The 21601-nt window shown below is 39.4% G+C and overlaps 1 protein-coding gene across 1 annotated transcript in view; it reads left to right on the top strand.

The window, feature by feature from the left end:
• The window catches only part of LOC134211135 (sodium- and chloride-dependent neutral and basic amino acid transporter B(0+)-like), a 727874-nt gene that overhangs the window by 491083 nt on the left and 215190 nt on the right, over positions 1 to 21601 (top strand). Inside the window, 1 exon segment of the mRNA XM_062687773.1 lies at positions 16949 to 17425. Within this exon segment, the coding sequence (XP_062543757.1) occupies positions 16949 to 17425 (477 nt within the window).

The raw sequence follows: 21601 nt of genomic DNA, 5'->3' as shown, positions 1-21601 counted from the left end.
GGAAAGCCATTCCCTACAATTAATTATTGGCCAGACATTTTTGATTTTCACTTCTAATTATTTATTCTTAGTTACGTTATTACTTATACAAACATTGCATATTTCTTGATTAAAGAAAAAATCCGTTGCAAAACTGTCATTCATAATAAATTAATCTTTAAATATTATTTAACGTTATTGTAATTCAATATGTTGGATATCTGTAATTACTGTGGATAACTATGGTAAAGCGTTTTACATTCTACGAACTCGATAGAACAGTTTATGTTTGAAAAATCGTGTATGCCCTAATCTCAAAGTTCCCCCGATTTAGCCAAGAATAGCTCAATCAAGACTTTATGACGAGGACGAGGTCGTCTGGAAGTTTGTTCTGGAATTTTTTAACTTTCTCAATTTTGTGTCTGCTATTTTTATAGTAGCAGTGTTTTTGAAGTCCTTAATCGTCCACACTAAAAGCCTAAATTAATATCAAGAAGCCCTCCTTACATGACAAACGGCAAACTTAAAAACGAAAAACGGTAGACAGACACCCTTGAAAAAGGCCAGAATGAAAGGCCAAAACGTCGGGCAGAACAAAACTCATCCTTTTGAATACACAAGTCTGAGAAAGCCAAAACAATTCCAAATTATTTGAATGTGATAAGATAAATTTGTTTCCAATTTCCATTACCTTATTCTGAGCAGATGCCTGGTTCTGGAGAAGGGATCACTTTCACGATATCCTTATTCAGGTGCGATGCAACTTTTGAAGAAGGAATCACATTCACCATTGCCGAAACACAAGCTTTAAAAAAATAATAACAACCTTCACCTTATTATCTGTTTAGTGCAAGTTTCTTCTAAAAAAAAAAAAAAAAAACGTGTCCCATACAAAACTATTTTAGCCATAGCTTTTAAGCCCATTTTGCTATCCGGCCAATTGTTAATTGGAAACAATGGGACAGGATTTCCCGTCGAATGCAACATGTTGCGAGCAAATCGGTTAAGGATGAGTGCCATAAAAATTAGTGACTTTTTTGCGCACATGCATACACACGCACGGACAGACATCATCTTGATTCGGCAAGCTGAATTGAGTGACATGTAAAACTACTGGCTGACCCGGCAAATCTTGTCGCGTCGAAAAATTTCTGATACAATTTTTTGCGTATACAATTGATCTAGAAAACAAATCGGTTCTTCAGAATGATTTTTTACTTTTTTACAGTTTACAGTACAGTTCATAACATTTTTCCTATTAACTAAGTAAACTTTACGTTATATATAAACAAATGATCACGATTTCACCAAATCATCGAAATCATCACGAAAAACTATTTCATCGATGAGATTGGATTTTGATTTTCAAATTTTTCCAAGTTCCATGGTAAATTACTCCCGATTTTATCACGTATTTGACGGGTCCGCGACGTTAGGCATAAGTACGTTAGGCATAAGGACTTTAGGCATAAGTACGTTAGGCATAATGGACGTTTAACATAACGGACGATAGGCATAATGGACGTTTGACATAATTCTGCCTTCTTTATATCACAGACTATTCTTTGGGTCATTTTATGCCTAACGTCCATTATGCCAAACGTACATTATGCCTATCGTCCGTTATGCCTTACGTCCATTATGCCTAACGTACTTATGCCTAACAGGGTATACCCGTTTTTGACCCGATTTCGTCACCTCTATTTTCTTTAAATTTTAGTTTTTCTCTTTATTTTTGTAAATAGCACCGCAAACAACAATGATTTTCATAAAATAACTTTCACCGCCTGTGATTTATTATTCATTCATACCTTTGAAGGATTTTGTACGCATTTTTGACAAGAAATAAAGAAAACCATGCATGTATTTTGCCTTTCCAAGGCATAAACTGATTCATATTTGTTAAATAGATTAAAAAAATTATAATAACAAAATATTTGCGATTTTGTCTCATGCCCTGTCTTATTTCTCTAAAATTCCCCAAGGGGTGATAAAATCGAGATAATACTGTATAGATTAGCAAAAGATGGGCTATCCCTTCTTGAGTGATGTGCGGTCGTACAAATACCAACTTTGTTTTATATATCAAAATTTAAAAATTCATTCAAGAAAAAAGTTTTTGTTCTCAACGTATTTCAGTTTCATCATAAAATTTTTTCCTGTAAATAGAAGAAGAAAACGAATATAGATTAGCAAAAATTGAGCTGAGTATTCTTGAGTGATGCGTACAAATGCTAAGTTTGTTTCTATATGTAGAAGATAGGTCTTCGGGCTTTTTTTGGTTATTGGACAGATCGGACTAGGTATGGGCGTTTTTTTGTGCCAAAAATGTGTATCCAAAACTCACTTTACTCCCGGCAAGTTGCATTCGACGGAGAATCTTGTTCCATCTCTATCGAAATTCGGACTGTGGAATCAAAAGTTATGGTCTGAAAATAATTCCAAAACCTGTATGAGAAAAATCATTTTTTGGGATTTTACTCGCTTTAGAAGAAGCAATCATAAACTACTGTGCCTTAGTTTGGCGAACGCGGATACCAAGCTACATTATGCAACTTCATGAGGAACGGTGCATTCTCGCAACTAGATTTTCGTAATTTATCACGGTCGTACAGCTTCTGTCTAATTAGAAATGATTTGGCGCTTAAATAAGAATTCTGGTTCCAATAGCATCATATGGTGGCATCGAGAGAAACACGGTGCAATGTGTACAAACCATATACGACCATCGATGATTCTTCAAATGATGAACATCGATCGCTAGAACTAATTAAGTATTAGCCGAATAATAAGTATGCGTATCGTTGCCTCCGTTTTTGCCAGTCTCGGTAACAGTGACTATCATTCACTTTCCGAGCCATCCCAAGAAAGGATGTACGGCAAAGACGGACGCTTCGATAATTTAATTATTCTCAAATGACCCTCGCATACTTCAAAACCTTTCAAACAATTTTCACATTTGTCGCAGCCTAGCGATAACTTTCGGATTCCGTTTCTTTCCCATCTGCTTTCGCATACACACTGCTCCCTTCCTCTATACGAGCAGCATCGAAACCGATATGCCAATAAAATTGAATTTTTGCACGAAGATTTCTTAATCACAGATTTTGAAAGTTAGTACACCATTAAAAAACGAATAAAATGAAAACTCTCTCTAAAAAATTAGAAATTTTCCATAACATATGATGAAATTTTCCAATAAAGAAATCAGTTTATCACTGGTCGACAGTAAATTTGTATTCGCGATGCATATGTGTTGCATTTGTAGTTCTTGACATCTAAAATCGACTGGTCACTGGCGTTTGTTGTTTGATTGGGAAAAATCCGAGATTATTTGGTCACAAAGTATGAAAGGGATCATCGCTTTAACGGCGTTGAAGTCACTTGCATGTTTGGATCATCCATGCATGTTCAGATAAGTTAAAATACTAAATTATTACAATAATGTGAGTTATTACGATATCTGAATGTCCCCATGAGTGTTTTCAGGCAAAAATTAGCCTCTTAGGAGAAACGATAGGTAGGGATTGTGAAAACTGTTCAGCAACATTTAAGCATAAAAGTATATGAAGACGCATGATACATTTGTGCCATGATTCAACTTGTTACTAAACTATTTCGCAAACTAAATCATATCCGTTTTATTAAATAAATGAACAAGTGTGCAAGCATTTGCATGGAACTTGTATTATGGGAAACTTGAACCTAATTGCATGTTGGGACCTACATGTTCTTGGTTAACATGTCGAATACTGCGATCAAGAAATCATTAGAATCATGATTTCAAACAGCAGGTTCCCGGGCGTCTTCTAAGCGATTTTCACAATTCTTTCACGGTTGTCTTATCCACCTCATCTAGTTTCCTGTAGTTTTCTAGTTTGTTATGTTTCTAGGGACCCTAATTTTTTTACTGTCATTTAAAATTTAAAGATTTCGATTTACTAATTAACATATGAGTAAAATTTACCAATTAAGAAAAACTTCAAAACGAAAATCAATCCAGCTTGTCCCTGCAAGACCCTTAGGCCCTTTCGTATTATGTGGAGTCTAAATTAGTTTGATGCAGATGTTCTATGTGCTCCAAATTGTTCTTGAATTCAGATCATTTGGTCTACAAGGACAACTACGCCTGGTTTCAAACAGAAATCAACCCAGCATGTCTACACAAGTCCCTAGTGCCATTACGTATTATGTGGAGTCCTAATTAGTTTGATGCAGATGTTCTAGGTTCTCCAAATTGTTCTGGAGTCCAGATCATTTGGTCTAGTAAGTCAACTACGCCTGGTATCCAAACGAAATCAACTCAGCAAAATAAATAATTAATATTAATAAAAATTCTTTTTGAAGATTGCGTAAGCACAGATTTTGAAAGTTAATACACCGTTGAAAAATGGATTTCAATTTGTATCGTTACTGAGCAAATGAATCAATAAGGATCTAATGAGCTTTCTATAAACTTTGCAACTGTTATTCAATTTGAAATATTTTTATTAGGGAAACAGTTCCGTTTACCATCTCACTGAACATATATTCATCTCATCGCAAAACAAAGAAATACGGCACCAATTTCATCGCTTCTTTTTGCTAACATGCATGCTCACTGCTGAAAAAATCACAAAAATAAGAAACAAATCAAATTCCTTTTCATTGTTTCGTTTTTCATGAGATCAATATCGGATAGGAAATGAAGTCTGGGAGCAGTAACCCTACTTAGTTTCGGGAATTCTAACGAAAACGCGAACATCTTCAATTTTGATCGATCAATTCTGGATCCAGTAAACGCAGGAAGACTTTGGAGTTTGGCATAAACCAGCTTGATTTCGCCTTTCTTATGCACCTTATGCGGGTCTCCAGTAGCCTTGCGATCAAAGGCATATGATTGCCAATCCGGAGATGGCGCGTTCGATTCTCGGTCCGGTTTAAGATGTTTTCGGGTTGGAAACATTCTCGACACCCTGGGCATAGTGTATGCATTGTACTTGCCACACAAGATACATACTCATGCTATGGCGGGCATGGAAGAGCTTTCAATTAATAACTGAAAATGCAGGCCAAGTTCCAGTTGGAATGTAGAGTCATTGAAGAAGAAGATGATGCACAATGCCCATTATGCACCTCGATGACACGCTGAACCAGGTCGATTGGGGTGTCCTCGGTGTACAGACAAATAAAGAATACGTCCAAATCAAATAATATTACTTCAACATAACCCATTAGACGACAAGGAACACTTCTTTCAACTGTTTGGCTTTTAAGAAACCTTGGGAGTCCAGATCATTTAGAGGAACATTTCCTTTATATCTCTTTATATAAAAATGAGTTTGCCTTTTTTTTGAGGCAATATAACCATAGATATAGGTATCTAATCGATTCTTTATCTTCGCTATTCCAAATTTCCTTGCTGATATATCAGAGCTCTTCACAATGTGGAAGTGATTGGCTTTAGGCCACGCTGCTTGTTGACTTATTTATTTCTTAAACACTACTTCTTAGAAATCCTGAACCGTACGATATTTCCAACTTTGACAACTCACCAGCCACTCAAATATGTGGGCTACAACTTATTTCGTCTATCAAAAATTCAATATCAACATCCTTAGATCTGATCGGTATTTTCCAGAGACGATAATAATGGTTCTACGAATAAGCGTGCTGTTTAATGCAGTGCTTTGTTCAGCCTTTTAAGGATATCCCGATCCGACAGATACAATTCCTCAGTGGATGGAATTCATTTTCATAACTCGTCAGAGCCATAATATTTCACAAGAACACAGTTAAAAAACAAGCCAGATGCCAGTAGGAATGTAGATCCGTTCAAGAAGAAACAAGAACAGAAATAAAGAGCGCCGTTTAGCATGTTTCTTATTTTTGTGATGCTTGCTAGCAAAAAAAACGAAGAAAATGGTGCCTTACCCTTTTGAATACATGAGCGTGAAATGGGAAAATGGAACAGTTCCGCTACATAAATCTCTTATCCATTAAATAGCAAAACGATAGTTACTAATTGAGAGCTATTGAAACCAATCAAGATAAAGCATGTATTCGTTTATTATGTAGCAAATACCACGACTCTATGTCTAGTGAAGTACATCCTTGATCCATCTTTAGAAAAAAGTACCAGTCTACTGCACATATGGAAACTATTAATAATACTCAGTGAACTCTATCTGCCGCACTGTTAATAAACTCCGGCTCTGCACACATAACCTGTTCAAGTTTCCTCGATTGCTTCCAAAGCTTACCGAACCTGACTTGCTTTGCTCGGAAATAGAATGACACACAGGAGGGAAGCACTTGAATCAACATGTGTCGTCGCTCGTATGAGTCTTTATTGCATGTGTGATTCGCATTCGTGCATAGACATCATAGACATAGACATACCTATACCTACGGCTACGAGCAACAGAAACCGAGACGAGAAGTACATCTTGCTTCTTATAAGTGCACCAAATGGGAAATCGGAAGATAGCACGGAATTGCAGTTTAATTGGAGTTACTCGAACATGAACGGGTGTGACACGTATTTCTACATATGTAGTGTAATACAAGGAAGTAGTACGAGTTTATTTTCGAAAAGAATTAGTTTTAAACCTATAGAATTTTTCATTATTTAGTTCGTACTGTGCTGTTTTAGTTATCAAGTTCAAAGCAAGCAACAAAAGTAGGTCAAACCTGTGAAGCAAGCAGTCTTATTTTTCGACAATCGTCATCACCGTGCGACAATTGCTCATTATCTCGACAGGTCACAGCTAGCAGCAGCACCCATTCAAGTACCACCGAGTTGCATAACGTTCCGTCGTCGGTCGTCTCGTTTGAAGCAAACCTGCAACTGCCAATGACTGTGGATCACTCAACGAGTGGATACAGAGTCTTATTTTCAAATCATCATATTCATCACCTGGTCACCGATTAACTAGACAGCTGTTTGTGCTCATTCTTCATCAGCATGGCACTACATTCCCAATGGCAATCAGCATGTCTTGACCATGGGAAATTGCAGAAATTTTACAGTTTTTAACCAAATATGTTCAGAATCTGTCACATCATATGTTCTAACGGTTTTTCAGAACAATAATACAAGACGAATCTCAAATCCGAGAATTATACTTTTCACGTGATCCACAAATTCATGAATCTTTCTATCTTAGAATTTTATTTGCACCTAACACAGACACCGAATCGAGATGGGGTCAAAATCAACACCCTTCAATTTACCGACCAATCAAATCGTCAATGCGTGTTAACGACACCGATGCATACCTTCAGCTAGATTTCATTGGTTTTGAATGAATGGAATTTGCAATACGTCTTGTGTTCACAAAGGGTTTTATTGCTGTTCGGCCCATTAACATATTAATGATGTTCAGAGAGGAGATAAAAACGATTATCTACCATATTATTGACGCCACCGCTACGCCACGCTGGTCTTTATGATCGAAATCGTGATGCCCATTGATCGAAATATTTCATAGATAGGCTGTCGCTCGGAATAAGTACTTACCATTTGACTTTGATTTGAGATGCGCGCTTACCTTGACTGCGTTATTTGGCAGGGTGCATCTATCACATCTATCACTAGGTCAGTAGATTGAAATTATGTTCTCACGGTTATTAAAAACAGAGTATCTTGTCAACTTGAAGTGATTTGGGTTTAATGAAGTAAAACTCATACGTGCATTAGGCGATATGAATTTCGATAAAAACGAACCTTTTGATTGAACTGTTTAAAATCGATCTCCGAACGATTCACGAAGAGATGATGATTTTTTTCAATTACTTATATTAGAAGTGAACACATATTTTTTTGTAAGGATACATAAATTATGTGGGTTTTTTTTTTGAAAATTTGAGCCGATATTCATGTTATGTAGAGATCTTATCCGCGAGAAGTGCAATCCCTTTTTTATAGGACGTAGACATGATGTTCAACTCACTGACTAAAATTTCACGATTTTTCATGAAGGGAAGTTAGATAAAATGATCATAAACAAATTATATGAAAAATACGTTAATGTAAGTAATTCGGCTGAGGGACAAATGGTCAAATGACACTTGGCCGAATAACACTCAGGCCGTTAATTATAAAGCCAAAACAGTACTGGTAGTTTTCGTGATCATCACCCTTTCATATGGGAAAAAAGAAGCATTTTCATTTTCAAAAGACCAAATGAAAATGTAGCGGACTCCCGGTTTCCTAAGTAATAGTAATAATCATAACATTATTGAAGCAGATACAGCTTGTTTATAATACTTTTAAACGCTTTCATGAAATGAAAATGCGTGCGAAATTAGCGAAATGTTTTCTATGAGAGCGAGAGAAAGTTAAAGAGGCGGGCTTGGTAGTCATATGGCTACTGCTTCGGCATCGTACGCAGGAGGTCGTGGGATCAATCCCAGGTCCGTTCCATACTCTACTTTGTATCTTTCTCTTTATTTCTCATGTTCTAGCAATTGCTTGAACTGGAAATGGACTTCCATACCGTTTCCATTACTATTCCTATACCTTCAACTTGAGTATTCTAACAGTAATCTGCTAGAATTGGAAATGAACTATAGAGCTTGTTTCCTACATCCACTTAGAAATTCCATCAGTTACCTTCTCCTATCTATCACATTGGCAGCTCGTTAACCAAGACGGACCTCTGCCTCCAACCTAACCCAAATTCCAACAAATTCCTCATGAACTCTTGGCAAGTGTAGAGGTGTATTCGGCTTGCAGTGGGCGAGTTATTGCATCATCATTTCCTCCCCATTCCCTACATTGACTTGCATTCTGACGTGGCAGGCGCCAGTCATCTGTTGGTTCCCTGTGCAAGAACAGCTGATCTGGTCATAATGGAGTAGCAACTACGAGCAGTCAATCAAGCTCAAGCTCAAGCTCTATGAGAGCGAGAGAGAGTTAAATGTAAATATCGCTAAAATTCTCCCAATGAAAATAAATATTTGTACTGATCCCAAATACATTCGGCCGAATTGAGCGTTCGACCGAGACGATTAGTGGACCGTAAACGGCCTGTTCGAAATTGTAAATTGGAAAAAAGGAAGCAAATTCGGATAAATAAGAGAAATATTTTTGTAGCTTATACCGATTTTTGTAAAATTCTACAAAACTAATGGAATTTTATAACTTTTTTGCTTGCTATAACCCTGCTTGATGGGAGGAATCCTAAAGGCTATATGATGGTTTCAATAACATATTCAAATCAAAGACAAATGGACGCAAAACAGGTTTCCTAAACATTTCTAGAAAAGATTTTGGTGGGAAAAGTCAATGAATATAGACACATGCCGGCGTGAAGTAACAACTTTTGGGTATGCCTCTAAATGTTTTTTCGTGGAAAATATGCAGGCTTTTTGATTTATCTTAATAATTCGATTAATAAAAACATAATCATCACTAACTAATTTAACTATTTATAACATCAATTAACTAAGACTGTTCCAAAAAATCGATGAAGCCTTTCTTAAAACTTGCTTCCGATGTAGAACGTTTTACCTGGGATGGTAACGAATTCTAATATACAACACCTCTGATGAATATTGAATTGCCATAACATACCGTTCTGTTAGCTGGAACAACTAGGTTCTGTAAGCGACGATCATGGGACTGATTAAGACTTCCATAAAGAACAACGAGTTCATCCCACTTCGAATCGTTTTGAAAGGCGAATCCGAGGTTATGTACTCTTTCTGACCCACCAAGCTCTGACCATCCATCTCGATTCCAGGGATTGGCTGGGTAAAACTACCGGCTGTACGATATCTACTAGCGATAAACAACACTGTGCTTCTAGCTGGATTAACATGAATATTATTTCTCCGCGACCACTCTGCAACATGTTCAAGGTCCACATTCGCTATCCTGACACTTTATCCAATTGAAAGCTTTGGTAGAAACATTTCCATTACTTGGTATTAGAATGCAAACTAATTACGAAAATGTTTGTACATAGCACATGGCATACCGGCAAAAAAGTTTTTCAGTGTTACGGTTATGCGGTCACTTTGCTTAATGTTACAAAATAACTTGGGGTTCTTTCACAAATTACGTAACTCTCAATTTGATAAGCAGCAGCAATATACCAGAGCCTCTTTTATCGGTCTTGCTTCCCAGGTCATCGTACACTCGAAGCACAGCGATTTTGATGCTCTGCCCTCTACGAAATCCCTGGTAATCTGACAAAAAGTAAATTGTTATCTTCGATGTATTCTGTCATTTGTTGTTTGAGAAGCTTCTCAAAAGACAAATCGGATAGTATACTGATAGGATGCAGATTAAGTGATGCAGTTCAGATATGGTTGCTTTTCAATGGCAATCCGGGAATGTAGACGTATGATTGAGTAAGTTAAACAAATGCGTTAATTTTGGACAATCTTGATTAAGTAATTCGGTAACTCATCATACCCTATTGCATTTGATTTAATATCACAGATAGCATTGATGACTTCCCAACCAAGCACAGGTCAAAACGAAAAACTGTATGATGAGAGCGGTTGTTCTAAATTGCGCACTCGAACCAGTAAAGTTAGCAATGAATGTACGATTTACTTCCTCTGGATAAAAGCCGCACACGGCTTCGACGATGTATCCCGTTTTTCATGCTTTAAGTACTCTGCCGCTTATAACCAGGAAGTCTTTGTAAGCCAGATTACGTACCAAAACCAAAAAGTTATGCCGCCAACGTCTGGCACAAACACGGAAGGGGATGCATAAATCGTGCACGGTTTTAATGTGAACATTAAAATATTCCGACGCAAAAATCAGGTCGCTTTGTGATAAACCAAGAAAATTGACCTGTCTGAACCGCAAAACCTTGTCTCTGTTGCTGATTGAAAGGAGGTCAAGCTGCGAGCACCCTCCATATCTGGAACGGGGAAGGGACGTTTGGCTGAATCCAATTCGGCCGAAAGCCATTTGGCCGAATGCCACTAGGCCGAATGTTGTTTGGCCGAAAGGGTCGTTTGGCCGAAATGGTCGTTAGGTCGAAAGGTTCATTAAGCCGAATAATTGTAGCGGTATTCAAGATTAGGTAATTATGTGTGCGTTGTATTGTACCCAATTTTAGACTCAATACCGGAATTCAGTAAAGTTTAACGAACAGCAGCATAAGATCACTCGCTTGCATACAATAAATTAATCCTTGTCACTTACTTCACTATCAAAAATATTATCGTTCACCCACATGGCGTGCTCGTTCACTCATCCAGCGAAACTTGCTCTGGATCAAACGGAAAGGAGAAATACCTCCCATATGGACCACTTGTTGTTCTATGAGTTAATAATAAGTAATCGATGGAAAGTTCTGAACAGGCTAGTTAGAGGCGAATAATTCAAGAAGAAAAGGGACAAAACTAATAATGGGATTAAAAGGTAATCCGAAATCGTCTTTTGATAAGATCGGCCCACGATTTCCGGAACGAATGCAAAAACCCCAATCGTGACCTATCTGAGGCATTCCAAGTTCTGACTCGTCCACTTTATTCTGACCAGTGGAAGAGGCAGCAGTATGAAGAATCTTATTTCTATATTCGCGGTGTGTTTAGGAGGTTTGTGTAACGTGAAAGTGTCTTTATAACCAGTGTAATTAATTATTAGATTTCCTTTCCATAGGAAGTGCTAAACGTTATTAAATTAGCAAGTGCGGTACTGTGCGTGATTAGAGATAAGCAAACAAAAAGAAAAGATAACCGCTTTGAGTCTCGATCCTTAGCTCATCCATGTGTGCAGCCGTTCCCAGTTATTTTTGGACCACCGCTCCCCTCCTGCTCGGCACACCGCCCCTTGAACAACACGTTATTTCCACACTGTTGACCCCACGCGCCAGCAATAAAGTTCCCCAACGTCCGGCCGAAGTTGGAAGGGAGTCGCGCCGACACCATCGCACTCCGGAAGAGCATAAATTTGCGCCTGAAGATTATTCACGCGACGACGTCGAGATGGGCCCACCAACCATTTAGGTGGCATTCATTAACACGCTTTGTTCACTGGGTGAACAGCGCTTCAGTAAAGTAGAAGCACGTGAGTAAGCTTGTGATGGGAGACCTACAAATGTAGTTTTTGAAGGAGCGTTTACGAGAACGCGAAGCTGCGAAGAGTTTTCTTATTGGAATAGCATAGGTGAAAGCATGTAGAAAATCCGCACAGTTAGGTAGTTATGCTGAAACTTTAAAACAATGGAAAGGAAGTGAGACAGAAGGGTACCTGATTAAAAGAAATGACTCGCTGTAAGGAATAAATGTTAATAGTCTGTTATAAGTGTTTGATGATGTTTGTAGACTAGAACTTCTTCCCGATGATTGCACTGATCTAATGGTTATTTTCACGTATCGTTCGTTTCGTTTGTTGTATAGTTGTTAGGGTTGAAACTGTTAGGGGTTGCCCACCGAGTATTTCAAGAACTAGAGCCTCTACTAGCACGTTCGGGTAGTTGATTGAAAATTGAACCCGCCCTGAAGCGGTGTTTAGCCAAATGAGTCATAAAAAAGTGAGAAATTAGGAGTAAGAAGAGACACCTCAATTTCTCATTCCTCATTTTTCACTTCTCACTGTAAAAAATGAGCGGCGCGAAGTGAGTAGTAAGACGTCTCATTTTCATTCTTCATTTATCTCTTCTCACTGTGAAAAAAGAGAAGCGCGAAATGAGTAGTGAGTTGTGAGTCACTTTTTAAATGAACTATTTGGCAAATTACATATTCGGCCAAATGACCTATTTGGCCAAATATCCTATTCGTCCAAATGACCCTTTCGGACAAACGACCCTTTCGGCCAAATGGCCCTTTCGGTCTAATGACCCTTTTGGCCAAATGACTCTTTTGGCCAAATGACCCTTTCGGCCGAATGACCCTTTCGGCCAAATGACCCTTCCGGCCAATTCACCCTTTCGGTATAATGACCCTTTCGGCCAAATGACCCGGTCGGCCAAACGACCCTTTCGGCCAAATGACACTTTCGGTCTAATTACCTTTCGGCCAAATGACCTTTTCGGCCAAATGACCTTCCGGCCAAATAACCCTTTCGGTCTAATGACCTTTCGACCAAATGACCCTTTCAGCCAAAATGATATGCATACATATAGCTCCCCATAATCTATATATATGTATATAAAAAAGTTGGCATTTGTGCCACCGAGCATCACTCTAGAATAGACAGCCCAGTTTTTGCTAATATTCGTTTTCTTCTTTAATTTACGATGAAACTGAAAAAAAATTCAATTTGAATTTCAAATTTTCAATTTGATCCAAATTTTGATCATTTGTATTTATAACACGAAGTTGGCATTATCAATTGATAATGAAAAGATCGATATATGTTAATTTTTGTTTGTGTACTTAAGTTATAGGAAACATGTTATTACAAAACTGTAAAAAAATGAAAATCATTCTGAAGAACCAATTTGTCTTTTAGATAAGTAAAATGATCACATTTTGGCGAGACAAAGTTCGCCGGGTCAGCTAGTGTTCTATAAAGAAGTCTTTTAGAATTTAACAAAACTATCTTAACAGGTCGAGACCTTCCTTAGCTCAGCGGTAAAATGTGCGTCTGTTCTAGGATATTTTCGGGTGAGACATTTTATCTACTTCCCTGTGCATAAGGGTAATTTTTTTCCAGAACTCAACATGGTCCGTAAATACATCAGTCTGGTGAGCTTCCCAAGAAAGCTTTTCTCGTCCATAATTTTCAGTAGCTCTACGCGGTCTATACTGTCGTATGCCGCCTTGAAATCAATAACACAGATGGTGCGTTGTGCGTTGGGACCTGGAATTCACGGCATTTTTGAAGGATTTGCCGTACAGTAAAGATCTGGTCCATTGTCAACGAAGCCGGCTTGATAACTTCCCACGAACTCGTTCACTAATGGTGACAGACGACGGAAGATGATCTGGGATATCACTTTGTAGGCGGCATTGAGGATGGTGATCGCTCGAAAGTTCTCACAATCCAGTTTGTCGCCTTTCTTGTAGATGGGGCATATAACCCCTTTCTTCCACTCCTCCGGTAGCTGTTCATTTTCCTAGATTCTGACTATCAGTTTGTGCAGGCAAGTGGCTAGCTTATCCGGGGCCATCTTGATGAGCTCAGCTCCGATACTATCCTTACCAGCTGCTTTATTGGTCTTTAGCTGTTGGATAGCATCCTTAACTTCCCTCAAGGTGGGGTCTGGTTGGATCCCATCGTCCGCTGAACTGACGTAGTCATCTCCTCCGCTGCCTTGACTTTTACTGCCTGTACTTTCAGCGCCATTCAGATGTTCCTCGTAGTGCTGCTTCCACCTTTCGATCACCACACGTTCGTCCGTCAAGATGCTCCCATCCTTATCCCGGCACATTTTCGGCTCGCGGCATGAAGCCTTTGGGGGTTGCGTTGAGCTTCTGATAGAACTTGCGTGTATCTTGAGAACGGCACAGCTGTTCCATCTCCTCGCACTCCGCTTCTTCCAGGCGGCGTTTCTTCTCCTGAAAAAGGCGGGTCTGCTGTCTCCGCTTCCGTCTATAACGTTCCACGTTCTGCCGGGTACCTTGCTGCAGCGCGACCGCCCGCGCTTCGTCCTTCTCCTCCAGAATCTGTCTGCACTCTTCGTCGAACCAATCGTTCCGTCGACTTCGACCCATATACCCGACGTTGTTCTCCGCTGCGTCGTTAATGGCTGCTTTGACTGTATTCCAGCAGTCCTCAAGAGGGGCCCCATCGAGCTCACCCTCTTCCGGCAACGCTGCCTCGAGATGCTGCGCGTATGCAGTGGCGACATCAGGTTGCTTCAGTCGCTCTAGGTCGTACCGCGGCGGTCGTCGGTACCGAACATTGTTGATGACGGATAGTTTTGGGCGCAGTTTAACCATCACCAGATAGTGGTCCGAGTCGATGTTAGCGCCACGATATGTCCTGACGTCGATAATGTCGGAGAAGTGCCGTCCATCAATCAGAACGTGGTCGATTTGTGATTCTGTCTGCAGTGGTGATCTCCAGGTGTACCGATACGGGAGGCTGTGTTGGAAGTAGGTGCTGCGAATGGCCATATTCTTGGAGGCGGCGAAATCAATTAGTCGTAGGCCGTTTTCGTTCGTCAGCCGGTGAGCGCTGAACTTCCCAATAGTCGGTCTAAACTTCTCCTCTTGGCCAACCTGAGCGTTCAAATCTCCTATGATGATTTTGACGTCGTGGCTTGGGCAGCTGTCGTACTCACGTTCCAGCTGCACGTAGAATGCGTCCTTATCATCATCAGTGCTTCCGGAGTGTGGGCTATGGACGTTGATTATGCTGAAGTTGAAGAACCGGTCTTTAATCCTCAACCTGCACATTCTTTTATTGATCGGCCACGCGCCTTTGCATATCGCCCATCACTATGAAAGCTGTTTCCAACTCATGTGTGTTGCCGCAGCTCTGGTAGATGGTATGATTACCTCTAAACGTTCGCACCATTGATAACTTCCAACAAACCTCCTGCAGCGCTACTATACCAAATCCACGGTCATTGAGCACATCGGCGAATATGCGTCACCTCCCCATGAAGTTGAGAGATTTACAGTTCCATGAACAAAGTTTCCAATCGCTACACCCTTTTAGTCGCAGTGGTCTGCGCCGATGGTGCCGGTCCGGACTCACTTGTTGATTGTTCGTTGCGTGAGTTGTTTTGGCTGGCTTGCAGGGCCTGGCACCAAACCCCCTAAATTTCCGGAGGACCATTCCTCCTTATTTCCGGTGGACCATGGTGCACAGTTTCACTTAGCGTCCCTCGCTGGCACTCGGACGATGATCAGCCGCCCCTAACATGGAGAACAGACGCTGTTGTGAGCCGATCCTGACATGGAGAACAGACGTTCAATAAGATTTGCACCTCCGGAGAGGGCAACCCCCTTCCCCTGTCAGCATACGACCATAGTTTCCCCTGGGATTGATTACCCGATCTTCCCTAAGGTTGCTCGTATCCCGGCCAGCACCGCCATGAGAGATATGATGGCTGGTTAATAAATGTGCATTTATGAAGAAGCCTCAACCGAATTAATCAACTGCGATATACACGTGAACCAAATAAAGAAGCATCCTTACTATTCAGGAGTGGTCACCAGTAGGAGGAAATCAATTTGATAAGTTTTCAGCGTATTGCGTTCCCCAGAATTTGGTCTCTGAAAATACGCTTGTGACTTTGTTGTACACTGCCTTAATTTGTCCCATGTCATTTTCGCCGACTTGAGTAATTTGTCGTTGAATTTATCAAACTTGTTTTTATGGAGAAATACAAAAAAAATCTAACAAATTTAAAAAAAATGGTATGTTTCCAAAAAATTTACATAATATTCTTTATCTGTATTTATTGCTGTGGTGGGACAGTTAAATGGACCATACTTGAGTTTATTTTTTTTGTGTAAAAGAGTACCTATCAAAATCTGGAATCTGAGTTTTATGGAAGTAAATATCAATATTAGACAACAAAAGTCGGATTTGTTTCCAAATTTCTAGAACAAAGCCTACTATTTCATCAGTTTTTCTTAAACAGCAGACAATTTTAAGCCAATTTCTGAAAGAAAATCAAAAACGTCAAAAAAACATGGGACTCTTTATGCGAATCCTAGCAGTATTATAGTCACCAAACAGTAGTAGTACAAACATTTTGTTATAAGTACGCAAAATTAGCTTACGTCTGAATATAACGCAGTGTTTCAGCTTGCCCCGATTCGCGGGGCAAGTTGAAACGATGCATATAAAAATAATTTGAATATAAAAATATTTATAAAAAGTTTGTTAAGATTGCTTATTTTTTATGTATAATATTTGGCGCAAACTAGCAAACACCGCAAACGGATTCAAAATATTTTAAAGGGTGATTTTTTACAGCACTTCGAATTTCAACTTTGAAGAAAACCGTTTCAACTCGCCCTGGTGTACCTTAGTTAATAATTATAATGTACTAAACATTCAGCGTCAAGACGTTAACAGTCTAACATATTATTATTCTCTTAAACACCCCTACAGATATCGAGCGTCACTTCCATGTCCTTTCTGTCGGATGAAAATCTCACATTCCACCGTTTCTCCGATGGCACCATTTCGTTCACGTCGGAACGGAAGAAATCGGAAGGAGTCCTGGCCAGCAACGGGTACGGCAAACCGGGTCAAGCGCTGACCATCGACCGGATCACCCACCTGCGGAAGCAGTCGTACACGCCGACGGCTACGACCCCGATCTGGACCACCCATACGGCCTTCAACAACTACACCAGTAATACCATTGCCAATAGTAACCATAGTGGGAACAGTTCGACCGATAACAACGCCAGTACGACTACGGCCGGCATCCCCACGGCCAATGATCTGCGGTACCTGTCGTCGCCGACCAACGCCAACAATGCCAGTGTTATGCACAACGGATCCACCGTGAAGCTCCTGTCGACCAAAGTCACCTCGCAGAACAACGTTGCTGCCGATAGCGATGATCAGTCAAACAAACAGGTGAGTCATCTGCACCAATGTTTTTATCAACGTTATCAATTGTTGTTCATGTTCTGGATCTATTATTAGACTATCAGAGTTGATCTTAGACACGATTTTAATGAAAATTTCATTGGTGTATCATACCTACTCTGCCAAGGACATATTTTCAAATATAGGCCACCTCCAGAGTACACGCAAAAAAAGGGTCATGAATTCGTGAACTAACAAGTTCACGGTGTATTTTTTCGTGAACAACAGCCACAGATTCGGGAACACAATCACGTTTTCTGGAACGTTCTGGAAAACGTGACTGGTGTTCCCGAATCCATGAATTAAATCACGGTGTATTTTTGCTGGTTCACGAATTCGGGGACGATTTTTTTGCGTGTGTGGCAACGAGTAGATACTGAACTCCATTCGGCTTACATATCGCATCACTTGTCATTTTCCCCAGTTGGTGTGATAATGTGAATTTAATTTGCACTGCCACCTCATTCAACACTTTCTTCCGTTGCCTTCGTACAATGAATGGCGATGACTGGAAGCTCTGCACTGTGGGCTATTACGTCAAACATATCCATAATGGCCAGCGTGACGACGATGTACATGACGAGATGGAGATGCAGACTACGACTGAACGTGATTGTTTTCCTGTGTCAACTGTGAGATCCTCTTCGGAGCTTTCATGTTGGGTGGTAACAGCACAGTACCTGTGTAGTGCAATTAAGATCTACTGATATCACTACTCATAACCTCATTGAAACAACACGGCACATTTTTTTACCAGACTCAAAACACCTTTAATAAATAAAACACTCTTAAATAAATAAAAAAAGGTCTGCGCCTAAAACAAATTAATTTCTAAGAAATTTTCTTCCTGAACTTTCACCAAGCCAATCAAAAAATTCTTAAACAGTACCCCTTCTAAAGTCAACATCGACCACTAGAGGCTTAACTTTATCGAACAGATATCTTTATTTGATTCATTTCACACGGTTTTGAGGCTGTCAACCTTTCTCGGAATGGTATACTACATCTACCATCAGGCGGAGATTTGTGCTTTTAGCTTGATTAGTTTTTCCTGGAAGAATTGAAGCTCAGAAAATCCGAACACCATAGCTATCAGCGCTGAACGAACAAATGGTCTGGACCGGAATTCCAAAAATAATCATCGGTGACACGAGAGATCTGCCAAACGACATACAACACGGCACAGTTCATGGCACTGAATAGTCCGTTTCCGGATGCGGAGGATGTTCGCTGCCAAAAATGAAACATAGTGTAGCATAGCACGAATCTCGGTGCGTGAAAACAACGGAAAATTAATAAAATATTCGAAAGCGCTGGGGCGCACCGTGACACTGCTAAAGCCCCTCGATAACAATAAGCTGGTTTGATATGACACATGTCTTTTGTGTTCACTGTGATATGATTGCTATCAGATGAAACATTGATAGAAATAAATAAGCTTTAATTTGTCAGAGTCACAACAATGTCAGTTTAAACTTATCATTTTAACATTGAAGTTTTCAAATGTGACCTTTCAGCTATTCGCAACAAGGCACTTTTGTAATATTTAACTGCAATCGAAAACGTGGGTCACCAAAACCTTTGTGGCGATTCTTGTTTCAATCTAACAACAAACGTACATAAACATAAACACCCATCTGTTATAGCTAACGATTATGATCAAACTAAACAAGCAAGAAAACATAACTCTTTAAAAAGGAAAACGTCTGTAAACATTTTTGCTAAAGCTAGAAAAAAGAAACATTGAACATTAAACGCGTGCTAAATCTACGCGCCTAAACTCAAGTGCGTATCAAAAATAAACAAGCGAATGCAGCAGCTCTTGTGAAAACCACTCGTAAAATGATCGAAACGGAAAACCATGGGTATCGAGAAATAGCAGCACCCACTTGATATTGCCGATCACAGTCATCTCTCCATGCAAGTCAGCTCTCCAGCTGCGTTACCTAATGTCTAGTGCCGCGGTTTTGATTGTCTCTTAAAGTGAGTGTATTATGTAGCTAAATCGAAATTAATTTGCAAACTTGCTCTTGAAATCGTTTTGTAATGCTCTGTGGTGGATTCGATGCATGGTCTTTGGGTGATTGCTGGATCTTTGCGTGAATGAAAACATAAGCTTAGCTTAGACCGGCTGTAGTGCATGTCGATGATTGCTATTCCAAGGCTGATCAGAGCCGGTGTAAATTGCAAGAGTATAGTTTTGATTTATCACCCATTCTCAAACTGCACTTTCTAGCAGCTTTCGTGTATATATGAATAATGGCGCTAGCCAAATCCTTACAATCAGTTAGGAAAGAGGGGATTTTTTTTTGTCCATTACGATGTATTTCCCTTTATGGTTGCATCACAGTGACGAGCCTCTATTCAAAATGACCGTCCTAACATTAATATTTTACATTTTCTCAATCTGGTACAACATTTCTAATGAACTGTACTACTGAATTGGAAGTTATTCTCCAGACTTTATAAAGCTCCAGCAATCCTTTGTTGAAAAATTATTTTATTCTTTTATTGAGAACTAGCAGATCAGACTCTACATGTAAAGAATGTATATTACATAATATGGGAAAATCATTCGAAAATACTCATGCAATTCATTAAGCCACCTAATGAATGATACTTGATGCGCAGCAGCTTCTCAATGAACCTACGCCGAATGGAGTATCCTCCTCCACTTGACTCGATCCTGGGCCAATCGCTTCCAGTCGCCTTGAACGTTTGGCGCCCTCAGGTCCTCTTCTACTGCAAAAGCCATCATATACGCGGTCTTCCACAAATCCTACGGTCTCTTCCGGGTTATCTACTGAATATTATCTTCGCTCGACGTTCTTCCGGCATACGAACAACGTGTCCAGCCATCGAACAAGCGTGTTTTGGTCGCCGCTAAAATAATTGAATACCGTGCAAACTGAAACTTCGGACGCTTAAGCACTTTCTGATATACAATCATCCTGTTTACTCACATTTTAAATCATACCATTTAATTCACCATTGCAATCACTAAGTATTTTATTCATCTTTGAACTACGTAAATAATATATGCAAGATATTGGGAAAAATGTTTGCAATTTATGAAAATGTTCGGCTACTGTTTGATTCAAACCTTGGACACCGGCGAAGTTGGATTCATATTTCGGACACAAAGATTCAATCTTCAGACACCTGAGGTCTTTCTGGGTTTTCTGTTAAAAAGCACGTGGTAGCACTCCTTGTAGAGAAAATTGTCCAATAGAGCTTGCTGACGTTTAATCATCTTTCTTTCAGGACAAAAGCAGAATAGGATTTGTTTTCATCGGGAAACGTTTCGATGAAAACAAATCCTATCCTGCCTACGCGCTTGAAAGAGAAAGATTTACAATGATATGGAAATGCTAATATCATCTTCCAAACTTGGACGTACATGTTCATGATAGCATTAGAGGCGAAAGTATAGAATTGATAGTTCCGTTAGGATACGGCAGGCATGAAGAATGTTTTTTTTATAGAAGTCGATTTGAAAGCGAGCGGAGAGCAATATTTGTGATGGTAGGGGAGACTGGACACACATGATCCCCACTTTTTGTTTCGGATGGTTTTTGATGTAAAATGCTTATATTTATATGATTTAAGATGGACTTGATGACCAATTTAATTAGATATTCAAAAACATCATTGGAAGAAATTATTTTTTCATGACAGTTATCAAAAAATCGATTTTTCTAAAAGATAGAAAATTTGACATTTTCAAAACTTGCGGGAGACTTGATCCTCATATCGGGGGGAAATGATCCCTTTATGAGCTCAACATATTAAGGTTCTTTCAAGTGTGATGAAAGGCCAAATTGTTTAATTTTCAAATTCCAACATTTTTTCATAGTCTAACGTAAAAACAGTCGCGCAAAAATTAAAAATATAATATAATACTATATACTATATATAATAGCCCTGTTTGTCTGTCCGGTGACTAGCCAACCAGACGCAGCATGCGGGGAAATTCTTACAAAAAATAAAATATTTGACACTTCAATTCTTTTTTACTATCAGATGCAGAAAACAAAACCAGTGACAACCTTAGACAACCAGACACAGCATTTGATGAAAAAATCACAGACAACAGGCCACGGGCGCTACTGCGTCCACAAATAAACTAGTAATATAATAATATAATAATATATTGGTTCTCGC

Source organism: Armigeres subalbatus, chromosome 2, assembly GCF_024139115.2.
Source record: "Armigeres subalbatus isolate Guangzhou_Male chromosome 2, GZ_Asu_2, whole genome shotgun sequence".
NCBI lineage: Eukaryota > Metazoa > Arthropoda > Insecta > Diptera > Culicidae > Armigeres > Armigeres subalbatus.
Note: the sequence above shows the minus strand (reverse complement) of the source record. Positions and strands in the feature narration are given on the sequence as shown.